This window comes from Lontra canadensis, unplaced genomic scaffold (assembly GCF_010015895.1).
Source record: "Lontra canadensis isolate GAN:19392208 unplaced genomic scaffold, GSC_riverotter_1.0 scaffold63, whole genome shotgun sequence".
Classification (NCBI taxonomy): domain Eukaryota; kingdom Metazoa; phylum Chordata; class Mammalia; order Carnivora; family Mustelidae; genus Lontra; species Lontra canadensis.
Genome location: NW_022631057.1, coordinates 1,027,215 through 1,042,494, shown reverse-complemented (window position 1 = coordinate 1,042,494; position 15,280 = coordinate 1,027,215). Strand labels below are relative to the sequence as shown.

The window sequence follows — 15,280 nt, the reverse complement described above, 5'->3', positions numbered from 1 at the left end:
ATATTAGTCTCCTTGATATTATCCTATAGGGCCTTAAGCTACCTTCACTATTCTTTCACTTTTTGTTTTTGTTACACCATTTGTTTTTCTGCCATCTTTGCATTCACTGATCCTTTCTTCTGCTTCATCTAGTCTGCTGTTGAATCCCTCAACTGTATTCTTTAGTTCGGTTATATTTTCAGTTCTGTAACTTCTGTTTGGAACTTTCATATATCTTCAGTCTCTGTTGAAGTTCTCACTGTGTTCCTATATTCTTCTCTTGTATTCATTGAACATCTTCACAACCATGACTTTGAAATTCTTATCAGGTAAATCAATTCTCTCCATTTCATTAATGTTTCCCGAGGTTTATCTTGTTCTTTCTTTTGGAACATATTTTGTTGTTTATTCATTTTGTTTGACTGTGTTGGTTTCTATGCACTAGATGAAACAGTCATTTCTCCTGGTCTTGAAGGACCCACCTTGTGTAGAAGATGAAACATTGTTCAGCCCTGCCCTAACTCTTGGTTGTCTCTCAAACTTTTGTGACTTTCCGAGGAGCCTATTTTATTTTTAATAGCTCCCAGTAACTGAGGGGGTGCCAAGACTAGTCAGTGTCCCAAAGGGGAGCACCTCAGTGAGCACCAGGATTCAGTCTGATTAGAAGCTAGACTCTCCTCAGGCAACAGCGTTTAAAAAATGTTAATATATGCAGGCCTATGGAATCCCAGCCATAAGCCCCACTGGCCCCTAGAACCAGGCAATCTGAAGATGTCCCCTGGTCAGCAGTTGCAAAAATCAGAACTCCAAACAAGTGTACAAGCCCCTTTCTGGGACATACGGGTGAGCTGTAGTGAGAGAGTGGGGAATTACAAAGATGACATCCCCTGCCCTATGTGCTCTGAGAATACCTCCAAAGCCTCCAGACATGTGCCAAACCTGCAGTCTGCCCAAAGCTCCAGGACTGGCAAGTCATCGTCTTGCACAGAAAGTAGGGTGGGTGGTTCAGTCTGCTGTCTGTGCAGTGTCCTGCAGATGGGAGTCTGCCAAGAACTGTCCCTCTGGTGGCTACGGTCCCAGGGGAACCCGGAGTGCAAACCCCTGCCCATCAGAGCTAGGCAAACAAGGGATACCCCCTGAGCAGCAGTCATAAAAACCAGAGCACTTGTAATAAAAATTGGGGTACCGGACACATATAGAAGCTCCCCTCCAAGCCAGGCTAGTGCTGTGGAGCATGGCAGAGGGAGAGAGCTCTAAGGTCTCTGGAAAGATTTCTAGTCAGGCCTTAGATGTGTGAATTTGAAAGGCTGCCCCTCATGCTGCAGCTGTGATAAGCTAATTGGCCTCTTTTACAGAAAGATTGAACTCCGGGGTCTGTTGCCTCTTGCTGTGGGTGTGGTAGCTGCTTAAGGACTCTTGGTTGTTGACTGTCCAGAAGGACCTGAAGCAAGTATAAGCTCCACTGGGCACCAGAGCCAGGCAACGGACACATGTCCCCTGGCAGCAGCCACAGAAATCAGGGCACCACGCAAGGATATAAACTGCTTTCTGGAAGATACCAGCAGGCTGGAATGAAGCAGAGGGAGAGGGCAAGGTTCGAGGCCACTGGCCCCTGTTCCCTGAGGGCACTTCCGTAAGCTCCTGCAAGTAAGCAAACCAGAAGCCTGCCCCTCAGGCCACAGCTCCTGGACAAAGAAAGAGACCTCTGGGTTAGAAGGAAGAGCAGGCAGAGTCGGGAAATTGTTTGGCCTGCTGTCTGTGCGGTGTGCTGGGGACAGCCGTCTGGCCGGAAAGATCGCTCCAATTGTTACAGCCCAGGGGGACCGAAGAATGCAAGCCCCCCAGGGCCTCCAGGACCAGGCCATCAAGGGCCATCCTCCAGTTGGTAGCCACAAACACTGAATTACCGAGTGGAAAACCAGAGCGCCCGATCTGCTTAGGGAGACGCGGGCTCTCTGTAGTACAGCAGAGGGAGAGGGTGCAGATGGTGCTCACTGGCTGGAGCGAAGCACAGGGGAGGGCAAAGATGGTACCTGCTGAAGAAAAAGAAAAGAAAAAAGGAAAAAAAGGAAAGGAAAAACAAAACAAAACAAAATTTAAAAAGGGAAAGAAAGAGGGGGGAAAGTGATGGCGCTTGCCATATTTAGCAAGGGATCATGCAAAATGGCACCCGCTGGCTGGAGCATAAAGATGGCACCTGTGGGGAAGGGAAAAACAAATGGCCACTGCTGGCTTTAGCAAGGCAGAGGGAGAGCAACAAGACAGCACCCACCAGTTCCAGTCTTGGAGAATATCTCAGCAGGCTCTTCCCCCCACTATCAATGCTTTAAAATTAGTAGATGTGGGGGCACCCGGGTGGCTCAGCAGGTTAAGCCTCCAACCCTTGATTTCAGCTTAGGTCATGATCTCAGGATCATCAGATTTAGCCCTGCTTTGGACTCCGCACTCAGCTGGGAGTCTGCTTCTCTTTCTCCCCCTCATGCTCTCTTACCAATAAATAAATAAAACTTAAAAAAATATATAAAATTAGGAAATGTGTCCCATTCACATAAAGTCTGGGCACTTTTCAAAGGGCTGTTTCTGCATTGGGCCCTAGGGTAAGTGAGTCTGTGCAAGGGCCCTTTAAGAGCTGTTTCTCAGTTCACCCTGGCCCTGCAGGTCTGGTGAAGATGAGCCCCATTAGTGTTCAAAGCTAAATGTTTGGGGCTTATCTCTCAGAGGCCAGTCTTAAAAGATGGGATGCATCTTTTAAGTGTGGTGCAAACCCTTCGATCCTCTGGGAGAAGCTCAGGGTTGAGTTCCCTCCTGATTGTGGGTCACTGTTCCAACGGTGAGGTTTATGGTGAAACTGTAGCTCAGCCCTTCCTACCCACTTCGATGTGGTTTCCCTCTTCTTTGCTCCATGTGAAGGGCTCGCTCCCCCAGTTTTTAGATTTCTTTTCAGAGGAAGCTGTTCCACGTGTAGCTGTAGATTCCTTGTGTCCAGGAGGTGGTGACATCAGGATCTTCCCATGTTGCTGTCTTCAACCGGAAACTCACTTTAAACTTTCAAATATATCTCCTTCTGTGGAGGTTTGACTGACTTTTCTACTCGTCCACATTTGTTCACATTGTCAACAAATTCAGTTGGACACTGAATCTCAGAAAACACTGAGCTTGAGATTAAAAAGAAGGGCAGGGAAAGCTGTTAGTACAACATGCTAACCGAACATATCTGAACAGGACAGGGTCAGGTTCATACTCAAAACCACAAGAGTGCTGTGAAGTACAATGATTTCATACTTGTGTTGTGAGGTCATTTTGTTGTAACATTAAAGCCAAGAGTCCTACCCACCCAAGGGCAATGCCAATTTCCCAGAAGCCTCGTTTCTCAGAGCCAAAGCTCCAAAAGGTGCCAAAGCAACCCATGCTGATACTTAGTCTCATGTTATTTCTCAATTTTATGCTTAATTTGCTCCTTTTGGTTTTATGTATTTTGACACAGCCAAGTGTATCTGGGGATTTCCCCACAGTCCTTTAAATGCTATAAAACTTTAATATAGGGAGATAAAAACAATAATAAGCCATGCCTCCAAGCCCTCACATTTAGTTCTTCATTTGAGTTAGACACTAACCAGTTTTGGGCACTGGTTTAGACTTTCAAGTACTTGCACCACTTTAAATCCCCTTCCGGGTTTTCTTACTCTCTCCCCCCTCACCCAAATGAAAATAATGTTCTGCCCATAAGCTGGGCATGCAACACCCATTGAGTGCACAAAATGGCATCCTTACAGTTCTTAAGTTATTATCATAATGGCCTATGTCGTTCACGAGCCAATGCAATTTAATATGGTTTTAATATGGCTCAGAATAAAGCCAAGATGGATGCCCAATTCCCAATTTTAGGCATGCAACGCTGAAATGTCTTTTTGGAAAAAATGAAATAATGCTCCTGGAAGTCTGTTGAGTTAGTCTGTTTTCAGCATAATTGCCTTCCTTCAGCTTCCTAATACCCTTAAAACCTCTGAGAGTCTTTAAATGTACAAAGTTCAACAAAAATACCTTCAAAGTAGATTAGTTCTAATTATGTCTAATATTTGTTTGCTGCTTTATTGAATAAACTACATTTGTTTAAAAAAGAAAAGAAATTCACTTAACTGCACGTCAGTCACCCAAATTTTAAGTGTACAAATGAAATGGAAAACATTTATTACACAAATTTAATTACAATTCTAAGAAATAAACATGCAAATTAGAGTTCAATTTGCAGATGCTAATACTCATCCTTGATCTTATTCCTTTCCTCCCTGATTTTCAGTCTGTGCCTATCCTTGATTCCTAGGGAGCCAGGCAGCAAGAGGTTTCGTTTTTCACAGTCGGAGGATCACTGTTTTAAAGAAGTGTTATATTTAGCACATCTGGCATAGTAGCAGTAAACAAACATTATAGTCTTTGTAACACTTTTGTGCAGGTGCCTTCCCCCAGATTTTATTATTTATTAGGTCTATGCCTTCCAATCCTCTGTGTTCATTACACCTGAAATGACCCATCTCGACTATGGAGGAGTCCCTAGACAGAAGTTATGAATTAATGTTTCAAAAAACAAACTCCAGTTGAGCTTAATACAGGGTAAAATTACTATTTGCAAAATAATGTGATTCCGGAGCTTAAATTACATTCCCTTGACCAAGGACAACCTCCTTTATTACTTTTTTATTTCCTGGAGGTTTTCCCTGGAGGCTCCCCACCCAGAAAAAGTTGCCAATTCAAGTTGCAGGAGGACCAATGTTGCTTTTTTATACATATGCAGCTCCGGAGGGGAACGGGCGGGGGCGGGCGGCGAGAGGAGAATAACTGCTTGGTCCTGCAAAGACATCTGTTTCTCATCTCCGTTTGCTGTGGCAAAGGAGAAGAAAGTCTTTTGCAAAGGGTGGGAAAGGCACAGATTTTTCTTTGCTTTCTTTCTTCTTCTTCTTTTTTTTTTTTTTTAAATCACACGCACACACAACAACAACAGAACTAAACCAAATAAAAAAAGAGAAGACATCTCAGAAGGTTGCAGAGTTAATACGTTATCCGGCTGGAGCCGAGCCCCCAGGGCTAGGGCGGGAGCCGGGGAGCGCGTGGGGTCTGGGCTGCGGGCTGGAGCTGGGCCCGCGTGTCCCCGGGCACTGGGAGGGGAGGAGAGAGAGGGGAGGCGAGGGAGGAGGGAGGGCGGGAAGGAGGGAAGGCGGCAGGGGGCGGGCTGGGGTGGGGGTGAGGGGAAGGCGCCCCGTGTGCTGCCTGAGGAGCGGCGGCGGCGGCGGCGGGAGCAGAGGGAGGGCGGGAGAGCGGGCGCGCTTGTCATGTTCCCTCTCTCACCCTGGGGGCATCCTGCAGAACCTCTCCTCGGAAATCCACGGGGAAATGGCAAACAGGATTGACGGGTTTCACACGCTCTTCGCTAGACAGAGCCGCTCATTACCATAACCGTCTGCAGCGACGGCGGCGCGGCGCCCCAGTCGCGGCGGCGGGACCTGCCGGGACCCTCGCCCGCCGCGCACCAGCGTCCACCGCCGACCGGGCCGCCGGGCCGGGCTCCGCGCGACTGTGCACCGGCGGCCGGGCTGGCGCCGAGCCCAGAGCGGATCAGCGGCGGCGCGAGCGCTCGGGCCGCCGCCTCCCGGCTGACCCCGCGGTAAGAGCCGGGCCGGGCGCTGGCGGCGAGGCAAGGGCGGGTGGAGGGCGAGGGCCGGTCCCCGCGGGCGTTTGCGCGCGCCCCCCGCGGCCCTCCCCCCGCCCCGCGGTCGCCGAGTGGACGCGCACCGGCCGGAGCTGGATCCGGGCGGCGCGGGGGCGAGAGGCGCCGAGGCGGCGCGGGCTTTTCCCGGGGCTGGTGTGCGCCGCGGGGCCTTTACCGGGGCGGAAACGGCGGCCGCCTGCGCGCACCGAGCCGACTCCGGGGGCGGTAGGGATGGTAGCCCCGGTGAGACGCCAGGGTCCTCGGCGGCCGCTCCCTCCCTTCCCTTGGGGGACAGGGGTCAGTAGGAGGGATGCCCCGGGGTCCGGTCGCCGCGGCGCGGGGCAGGTGGAGAGGGAGGGATTGTAGATGTCAGGAGCGCGCGTCTGCGAGAAAAAGGAATAGCTGCAGGAGCTGACACCTTCTGTCCTCCGCCACCTCCGCCCCCGCCACTCTCCTCCCCGGCAGCCGAGCCGCGCTGCGGGCGGCGGCGGCTCCTCTGTCCTCAGCTCACCTCCCGGGCGGGCTCGGCTGCTGCCCGCCTGGTCCACGCCTCCGCCTCTCTCCTCCCTTCCTCCCCTCCCGCCTCTTGGGCCCTAGCAACTTTCCCGAGTGCCCGGCTGAGGCCGGGGAGGCGCGCGGGGGCGGGGGGAGGCGGCCCCCCGGGGCCAGGGTGTCGCGCACAGGGAGGTCGCCCGCGGGAGGTGCGGGCGCTGTCCCCCGCCGCCCGGGTCCCACGGCCGCGCAGGGCGCTCCCGCAGCCGCCGGCTCCGAGTGGGCATGGCCGGCGAGGGAGGGCGGGCCGGGCAGGCATCTGCTGCGGGCTGGAGCGCGGGGCCCGGGCCAGCCTCGCCAGAGCCCTGCCAGCCGCCGTGAGTCATTTCCTTGGAATCCTACCTTTGGTGTTTATTTCCCTTAGAAGGAAACTTGTTTGGGAAAAAAAAAAAAAAAAAAAAAAGACGAAGAAGAAAAGAAAGAAACAGTAATAATAGCTCTTATTCTGAAGGAGAGGCGCACAGCTCCGGCACCGTGGAAAGACAACTTGCCTTTGTTCCCAGACACTTGGGGTGTTTACTTTCTCCTGCGGCGAGCGGCCGGCAGGGCTCCGCTCGCTACCCTGGAAGGGGCTCAGGGGCCGTGGCACCGACCCCTGAGGGTATGTCAGTGCCGGAGCCCGGACCCGGTGCCTGCAGGGGGTCGGTTCTTCAAACCTCACGACCCCTGTCTTGGGCCTGGGATGCGGAGATCTGGCGCCAGGGCTCGGACACCCGGACACCCCATCTTCTCCTTCAGGCCCAGCGCCCGCCTTTCTAGCCCCAGGACCTGCCCTAAAGCTCCGGGCTTCTGGAAGCTACAGCTGAGAAATGCACTTTCCAGGGTAGACAGGTGTACTGCAGGGACTGACAGAAAAGGGTTTATTTAGAAGGGTTGAAGGATTTCCTTCCACCAATTCAGCCCCTTCCATCACCAGCAGCAGCAGCAGCTGGAGGAGCTGTTGGGATCTTGTTAAGCACCACTTCGAGGTCAGACGCTTGATTCCACCTGGGCAGCACCAAAGGTGCATTGAAAACATGAGCCCTTTACTTCTCTGCGTTTCACTGTGGGAATCCGATCTCTAACTGCTATAATGCTCTTAATGTTCTCTAATTTCCGATGAGAGATGGGGGGAGGGGTGGGCAAAGAATGACCAGGAACCCGTTAGATTCAAGGGGCCACTGAATCTTAGGTAGCCGGATCTGTGTGCCAGCAACTCATATTAGCATTAGAATGACTTTCAGGAAAGAACAAGCCTAACTCATCTGGAAAAACCAAATTGTGTAGCAATGCCTGGTAACTTTACGATGAACGTTTGCTGGAAAAGCATGACATTTCAGCCCTCAGCCTTCTGGGAATGCTTGAGGTGTCATTTCATTTCATCCAGTTGGGTGACAAAACAGATATGCAGGAGGAGCCTGGGGATAAGAGGTTAGGAGCTTTTTATTTTTAAATTTTTAAAACCCATATATAGACCAGACACACTTTAACCGCCTACTTTTGAAACCACTCACTTCTGATGTTTAAAAAAAAAAACACCACAAATTTTACCATAAATGTACATCTTTGTGGTTATATCTAATATCAACAGCATATGAATTTGTGGATTTAAACTTCTGAACTCAGTATCAGAATCATAGTGTAAGTCTTATCCTATAGAGAATAATGACAGTTTGGATCTGTACATATAATACAAATAAAGAGTTATGTGAAACATTGGTGCATAGCACCACCCAGTCCTAATGCTTCATGAATGTAGAACTTGCCTTCTTAATTTCTTAACATCCCTTCATAAATTCTAAATAGACTAGGAAGAATTCACTGCAAAATCTCTTGTCTGCTCCCAAATAATCCGAAGTCATTCATACTTTATTCAGACTTAGAAATACCATTTGTGGCACTCAGCTTCTCCAGCTTTGGATTTTGTGTGTAAAAGTTTCCAGTTCAAAAAAAGAAAAACTTAAGAGAAATCAGATATCATAATGGGGAAAAAAAAGCCAAGATAAAAGTCCCAAGCTGTGTTTCAAGTTCAGATGCATCCTGATAGGATTTCATATGCTGGAATCAACACTAACAAACAGAAACACTGAAATCCTTAACCCAAACAGCCACAAGGATCAGTCATTAAAATGGAAACAAACTCTTAGGAACATAAAATAGCACATGACCTTATAATGTCCTATTAAACAAAGGTAATTGCTTTAGGGGGCCTACAAATGCTTCATGTTCTTAAGAGGTGTGGATTTGTCAACCTCCTCTGATTTTATGCTATAAAAGTTCAATATAGTGGCACCTGGGTGGCTCAGTCAGTTGGGCATCTGCCTTGGGCTCAGGATCCAGTCCCACATCAATCTCCCTGCTCAGTGGGGAGTCTGCCCCCCCACCACCACCGCTCATGCCTTCTCTCTCTCTCTCAAATAAATAAATAAGTCTTTAAAAAAAAAAGTTCAATATACACAAAAAGCTGGGGTCTTATTCCCAGAATCCAGCACAAAAGTGAGTGTGAATTTCAAGCTGGAAAATACTATTGCAGTCAGTGAGAGAGGGCTACTGAGAGATAGCTATAATTCATACGCTCCTGGCAGTAGCACTTACTGGTACAAGTGCCTTTTATAATAGGTTAAGATCTTAGACCATTTATGAGAGTCTCCCAGGGAATAAATTATCATGAGCTCTGATACCTTGTTTGGATGCCGAGTTTGAGGGGTGGTTGACAGAATAGCTTGGTTTATCAAATCAATGTAGTGTAAATTTTTTTGATGAATCAAGAACAAAATAAATGGCATGTACCACCATTTGCTTCTAGAGAATAATCGAACCTCTCTCTTTTTTGCCTTATAATAAGATTTTACTTACAGCAAGTCCTTGGCTGCTCCCTCTTTGGAGGACATTTTAGAAGAGAAGGGGTATGTGGTTTAGCCTCCCAAATTGCCGGGTCCTCATTCCAGCCACTGACCCCGACACTTCCCCTACTTCGTCCTTCAGTGAGGTTGGGACAGAATTTAGATCTCAAAGAGAAGCCTGGGTCTAGAGTAGAGTCCTTGCTGCCAAGAGCTGCTGTTAGCCACAAAGACCTCTCACTTCTGTGAAGCTATTTCCCCTTCCCCTGGTTGTCCTTCCTTTCCCTGGAAGTGGACCCTCATTAGAACACATAGGTAATCCTAGCCTCCTGCTGGACAGCAGGGGACTCACCCTTTTCCAAAAATGTTAGGAGCTGTGTCATTTGGAGAAGAAAGCATGAATACACCCTTAGCGTATATTTGAAAGATAATCTATATTCAGAGAACAAGCCTGACATCAGTCTTTGTGACAGTTCTTTAAATGGCAGAGTGGGATAGGAGAGGTTCCGGTCTTGCAAAAGAACTCACAGTTAATAAGGCGCCCAGGCTTCTCTGCCGTCACCACTGATCTCTGGCCCAATCGGTCTTTTTGCCGGAGTATCAAACTCTTTCCCCTTGAACTCACCCTTGACCCTGCCTTGAATCTTAGTTGGGGCCAAGTGAAGCCCCAGATCCCCGTTGGAAGTGGCCCACAGCACCTGAGCCCAGCAGGCATCATGGAGCAAAGAGGCTCCCAGGCTCCCCGCAGGCCCCTGGGGGAAGGGGCATGAACCGGAGAGGAGGGCCGCAGCATGGTGCCCCTTGGAAAGTTGCTGCCTTGTGTCTGGGCCTGGCGGAGGAAAGAGTTGCCTGCTGCCTCTGGCCCTGAAGCCCTGGCTCCTGTTTAATATTCTGCCTGCTCCGTTGATGTTGTGCTTGGCTCCTGTGGGGCTGCAACTCCCGGCTTGAAACTGGAGCCAATTTTCTGTCTTCATCTTACAGTGTTTTGACTGGAGGCAGATCCAGTTCAGGCCGATCAGGGCTGGTGGAAACAACTACCAAGTGTGTCTCTGTCTGCTTCATTTTGGGAGAAGAAAGTGGAGGGAGCCCCAGACTGGTGTAGAGGATCTGGCCCTGCGGAAAGGAGAGGAGGAGGCAGCCGCCCTGCCCCAACCGACCCAGAGCCTCAGTAGGGATGACGGTGGAGATTTTGGCCTCTACACCCTTTTTGACTGATTAGCGGATTTCATCAAAGGAGACTCTCGGGATTGACTAGAAAATTGATTTTGCCTTATTAATAGAAAGGAGGTGCAAGGGTTTGGGACTTGCCTCTTAGCGGTACATTTTCTGCCGTAAGGTCAGGGGGAAAATGTGTTCGGGAGGCAAAGCAGCTGTCTCAAATGGGGCTGAGGGAAATCTGAGAACAATAAGAAATGGGATTTTAAAGATCCGCCCATGAAATGCAGATTGCTGAACACAGAGGCTGAGCTAATAGCAGCGAGAGAGTTTGCTGAGGTTTTCTTTGAAAAAATAATAAAATGTTTTCAGGGTGAAGGGGACGACTGAGAAGTAGAAGTTTCCCAAAGCAAAGTAATGAACATGCCAAGGCCATCCCCGGCATGATTAGGGCTATTTTCTTTCTTTCTTTCTTTTTTCTTTAGATCTGAGGCGGTCAGAGATGACTCTGGTTCTGTCCATGAATAGATTCTGCGAGCCCATTGTCTCGGAAGGAGCTGCTGAAATTGCTGGGTACCAGACACTATGGGAGGCTGACAGCTACGGAGGCCCAAGTCCCACTGGGCCAGCACAGGCTCCTCCGCAGGGAGACCGGGGAGCCGGTCCCCCACTGGCAGGTACTGCCCTTGACCTCCCCCCACCAACCCTGCTCTCTGCAGCCAGACTAGTGAGTGGGGACTGGTGGTCTCCTGTCTCCCGGCGCCCTTCTGAGCCCAGAGAGAGCTTGCTAGTCAAGGGACTAACAGGCTGTCTGTGCCCCTCTTAACTGAGCCCTGGGCTCCAGGAGAGGATCAGAGGGGATACTGAAATTGCATTCAAATCTGCATCTACATGTGCTGCTGCTTCGTGTGTAAGTCGTGCCACCTATATTTTTTAAAGAACCAAACCAGATTTTGAGACCCTGAGTTTGGGTTGTGGTTTTTCACCCTGCGGAACTGCATGGTTCTCTTCAGAGGTACACAAGCCCTGGTGAGCTTTGGACAATGAAATCTTTATCCCCTGATTCGTAAAGGAAACTGCACTTTGGGCCAGAAGCTATGTGTCTTCTCTTTTTACTAACCACACAACTGGCTTTCGTATTCAGGGGGAAATTTTTTTAGATACAGGAGTATGTTCTTCCTAATTCTTTATTCTTATAGTCTAAGGTAAGTTCCTTGGATTTTTGTGTGGTATGCTTTAAAAAAAAAAAAAAACCTAAAATGTAAACTAAGTACTTCTTGAAGTTCATTTGGGATTAAAAGTTCTGTTCATTCAAAATTAGACCCTCCTTTTATTTGTGGTGGACATATTACATTTTTGAGAGAGAATAAAGGACTTTGGTTAGCCCATATTTTAGTCTTAAGCTAAAATTTTTTAATTTCATATTTTGAAAGAAGAAATATAACTCCGATGTTCAGATAGTCGTTTGCTTCCTTACCTACAGCCAATAACATTTTAAAGTTATTTGGTTATTCGTGCTTACGGTTAAAGATGTATGTTTGAGCAGTGGTGCCCTATTATCATGGATTTAATTAAGCAGTTTGAATAAATACTGTCCTCCCCTTTATGAATTTTGCTGTTTGCATAGAATTAAGATTCCGAGTATTTTGTAAATGCTGACATAGGTCATTTTCCTTTATGATTACCTAGAAATCCTTGCCTAGCCTGGGTCACAGAATTCTGTATGATAGCAAATATTAAGACAAATGTTTATTTTTAATCACCACATGTACAGCCAAATACATAGCCAACTTATCTTCTGTAAGGAAAGTATTTTGTTTGGAGAACCTCTGGCAAACCGCATGTCATTTGTCGTATCTGATTTATTACCACAGGATCACATTACAGGGGAATTTCAAATCCTATAACAACATCCAAGATCACATACTTTAAGAGGAAGTATGTGGAAGAAGAGGATTTTCACCCACCACTCAGCAGCTGTAGCCATAAAGTATGTTTTTTTAATAGTCATTATTTTTATTAAGAATTTAAAATACTTAGTAACAGTTGCTTGATCCATTTCCAGCAATTAAATTGTTCCACCCAAGCAATGAAAATGAGCCACTTCTCAGCAGAGCCATATTAATCGTTGTCACTTTTTTGGGTCCTCTGTTATTTTCACAAGTAGTGGAAGAAAGAGCCAGCAGGAGCTCCTCTACCCAGAAATAACAAAATTATATAATCCAAGGAACATCTTTTTTACAAATGTCTTGATTGTTCTCAAGTTGCGTTAGTGGTTATGAGCCATCCATGTTTTCACATGTGTGCAGAAACGCATGTCTTCCCTGACATCTCCCCTCTCTCCACGCTCTAGGTCCCATGGGCAGAGCCCCTTCTGTGTGTGCCCACCTGAGAGCAGTTTCCCGGGGCTTCTCTTGACCCATTAGAGGTGGACTCACTATCGCTTGAGTGTGTGCTTGCAAGTAGAAACTCACACTTCATTACGTAGGCTTAGTTTGCTAAAATACGTAATTCATTCCCTGGGAAAGATCACAGCTGACTCTTTTGCATGCATAAGAAGAAAATAATGGGATCCAGGAAGTGCCTAGAAATAAGGAACTGGCCACCTAAACTTTTCAAATACCAGTTCTTTTTCCTTATGGTTCTCTTCCTTTAAAAAAAACTATCTACAGATGTAATCCAGGAGGGTATAACCCAGACCATAGTTTTCTGAGAGGCGGAGAGGATTTTTAATTTTTCAATTCATCTTCCTCTGTGTCTCCTCTTACCCCCTCTCCTCGCTGCCTCACGAGCATGTCCTTCAGGTGTTGCCTTGACCTTGCTCATAAAGGCACCGGCATGGGTTGGTGTATGCTGGGCTTTTCTCTGACTGTATAGTTCCTGCCTTTGGTTAACCCAGGCAGGCTTTGTTTGCAGTTCCTCAGGTCATCCTACCAGGTGGCTTTTTTTTTTTTTTTTAAATATGACCTGGAAAAGCTGGTCACCAGGACATAAGCAGTTTATTTCCTCTTTCATTTCTGTGTTATGGTTGTGACTATTTCCCAGTGGCTGCTGGATTTGTACCAGTCATCACCCAGTGATAGTATCATAGTGCTCAGAAGTGAGTCTTCTCATTTCCTCCCTGCATCTCTCCTCCTGCCTGGCCCCAGAAGGAGGCTTGCTTTGGCCCTTCTACTGACTGATCATTTCAGGGGCTGAGCCTCAATTATCGCTGTCCCTCAATCAAGTAAGGATAATTGCAAGTGTGAAAGCCAGAGGGACAGCGCTGAATGTAGCTCTTGTGCTCTTGGCCAGGGTGTGAAGTAGACTTATGACCTGCATTTTGACATCTTTCAAAAGACACCGACATATAATACATGAGTGTATGTGTGTGCACATGCATGGGTTTGTATACACACACAGAAAAGCCCAAGTATCCTAAGAGTACAGCTTGCTGGATTTCACAGTGGAAACATATCTATGTAACTAGCATCCAGATCAAGAAACAACATAACCAGCAACTGAGAACCCCTCCTTGCACCCCTCATTACTATGTCCCTTCCTTCCGGAGAAGCCGCTCCCCTGACTTCTAGTAGGGCAGATGAGTTGTGTGTTTTGGCATCTCCCTCGGCCATAGAAACACAAACAGCCTCACCTGTCCCTGTTGAGGTCTGCAGGGGGATCGGATTCCCAGGGGTTTGACTGCACCTTTGAGGCAGGAAGCCAGGGAGGGTCATTAGCAACACCGGGGACAGCATCCCTAAGTGAACCTGGGAGGACCAGGACCACAGCATGCCCAGATCCAGAGAATGCCCAGAAAGAAATCTACTGCAATGGCATGCTTACACAGCCCACGTCCTCTAAGTTTTCTCTTCTGTGTTTGGTTTTTAGACCATCTCGATTTTTGAGGAACGAGCCCACATCCTGTATATGTCATTAGAAAAGCTCAAGTTTATCGATGATCCTGAAGTGTACCTCCGAAGGTCCGTCCTTATCAACAACTTGATGAAACGGATCCACGGAGAGATTATCATGCAGAATAACTGGTGCTTTCCTGCCTGCTCTTTCAACGGCCCCTCTGCCCAAGAGTGGTTTCTGGCTCAAGACTGTCCTTACCGAAAACGACCGCGGATGGCCAAAGAGGAGTGTGAAAAGTTTCACGCCTGCTGCTTTTACCAGGAATGTGGTGGTCACTACCTAAACTTGCCCCTTTCTGTCCATGCTAGTGTCGGAAGTGCCTCCACCACTGCCCCCTCTTCCTCCTCGTCTTCCTCTTCCCCTCCCCCTCTGCCTTTACCTAGTTGTTCCCACCAGGTGGATTTCAGTGTAGGCTGTGCATCTGCTTACAAGGGTGACGGTCAGGTACCCGCCAGCGAAATCTTTGTTACTAATGTCAGGTCACTAGGTGTTCAGGAAAAGGCCACATTAAGTGAGGAGAAGGTAAATAACGACACCAACAGGGATGGTGGCCCATTAAGCCATGAACCTGTGGGAAACGACCTTGCTTTTGAGTGCAAAGGCCAATTTTACGATTATTTTGAGACTGGATATAATGACAAAAACAATGTGAGTGAGTCTTGGAAAAAGTCCTTAAGGAAAAAGGAGCCTTCACCAAGTAACAAACCGTGCTGTGGCAAAGGGAGCAAACTATGAGCCATCTTTCCACCGAACCTCTGAAGCATGCACAGCATGACCAATTAGCTCTCATAAATTTTATTTTGAATGGATTTTATAGTTTTGTACAACTGATAAAATTATGCCATGAACACGCCGTGTCGTTTTAATGCCTGGAGAGCAGATTGCGTAAAACCTCTGTAGAGTAGGCATCAGCGAGCTACTTCTCAATGTGGTGATGTTACCAAGACAAGAACACAGTTGACTTGATGCTTAAAAGTATACCTTAGTTTTCTCACAGAAAAGGGCCAGTAGATTAGACTGGGGGACAGTGTGCCCTTGTGACCTTTCCATGACCAACCCCCGCAAGGAGCCTGTCACTAGCTAAGAAACGGCAACACGTTTGCCAATCAATTAGGTAGTTGTTTCGTCAGTAAATCAACATAACCAGCAAAGGATGTCTGCTGCTTCTATATGATAC

At 47.9% G+C, this 15,280-nt stretch overlaps 1 protein-coding gene across 2 annotated transcripts; it reads left to right on the top strand.

The window, feature by feature from the left end:
* The first annotated feature begins 5,271 nt into the window (after positions 1-5,271).
* On the top strand, positions 5,272-14,951 carry SERTAD4 (SERTA domain containing 4). Of its 2 annotated transcripts, none has more exons than XM_032878105.1 (4): positions 5,272-5,635; positions 10,692-10,883; positions 12,081-12,196; positions 14,077-14,951. In XM_032878105.1, exons 2-4 carry the CDS (start codon positions 10,709-10,711, stop codon positions 14,836-14,838), a joined length of 1,053 nt encoding a protein of 350 aa, XP_032733996.1. In that variant the 5' UTR covers positions 5,272-5,635; positions 10,692-10,708; the 3' UTR covers positions 14,839-14,951. The 2 variants fall into 2 exon arrangements, with proteins under 2 accessions (XP_032733996.1, XP_032733997.1); XM_032878106.1 differs by lacking the exon at positions 5,272-5,635 and adding an exon at positions 10,214-10,231.
* The last annotated feature ends 329 nt before the right edge of the window (positions 14,952-15,280 follow it).

What these genes read in the sequence shown, in the direction of transcription:
- SERTAD4 (XM_032878105.1), top strand. Translation starts at nt 10,709, where the DNA reads ATGACTCTGGTTCTGTCCATGAATAGATTCTGCGAGCCCATTGTCTCG. An exon ending in AGCCGGTCCCCCACTGGCAG is followed by an intron (nt 10,884 to 12,080) that starts GTACTGCCCTTG and finishes TTATTACCACAG; the next exon opens with GATCACATTACAGGGGAATT. An exon ending in TCAGCAGCTGTAGCCATAAA is followed by an intron (nt 12,197 to 14,076) that starts GTATGTTTTTTT and finishes TTTGGTTTTTAG; the next exon opens with ACCATCTCGATTTTTGAGGA.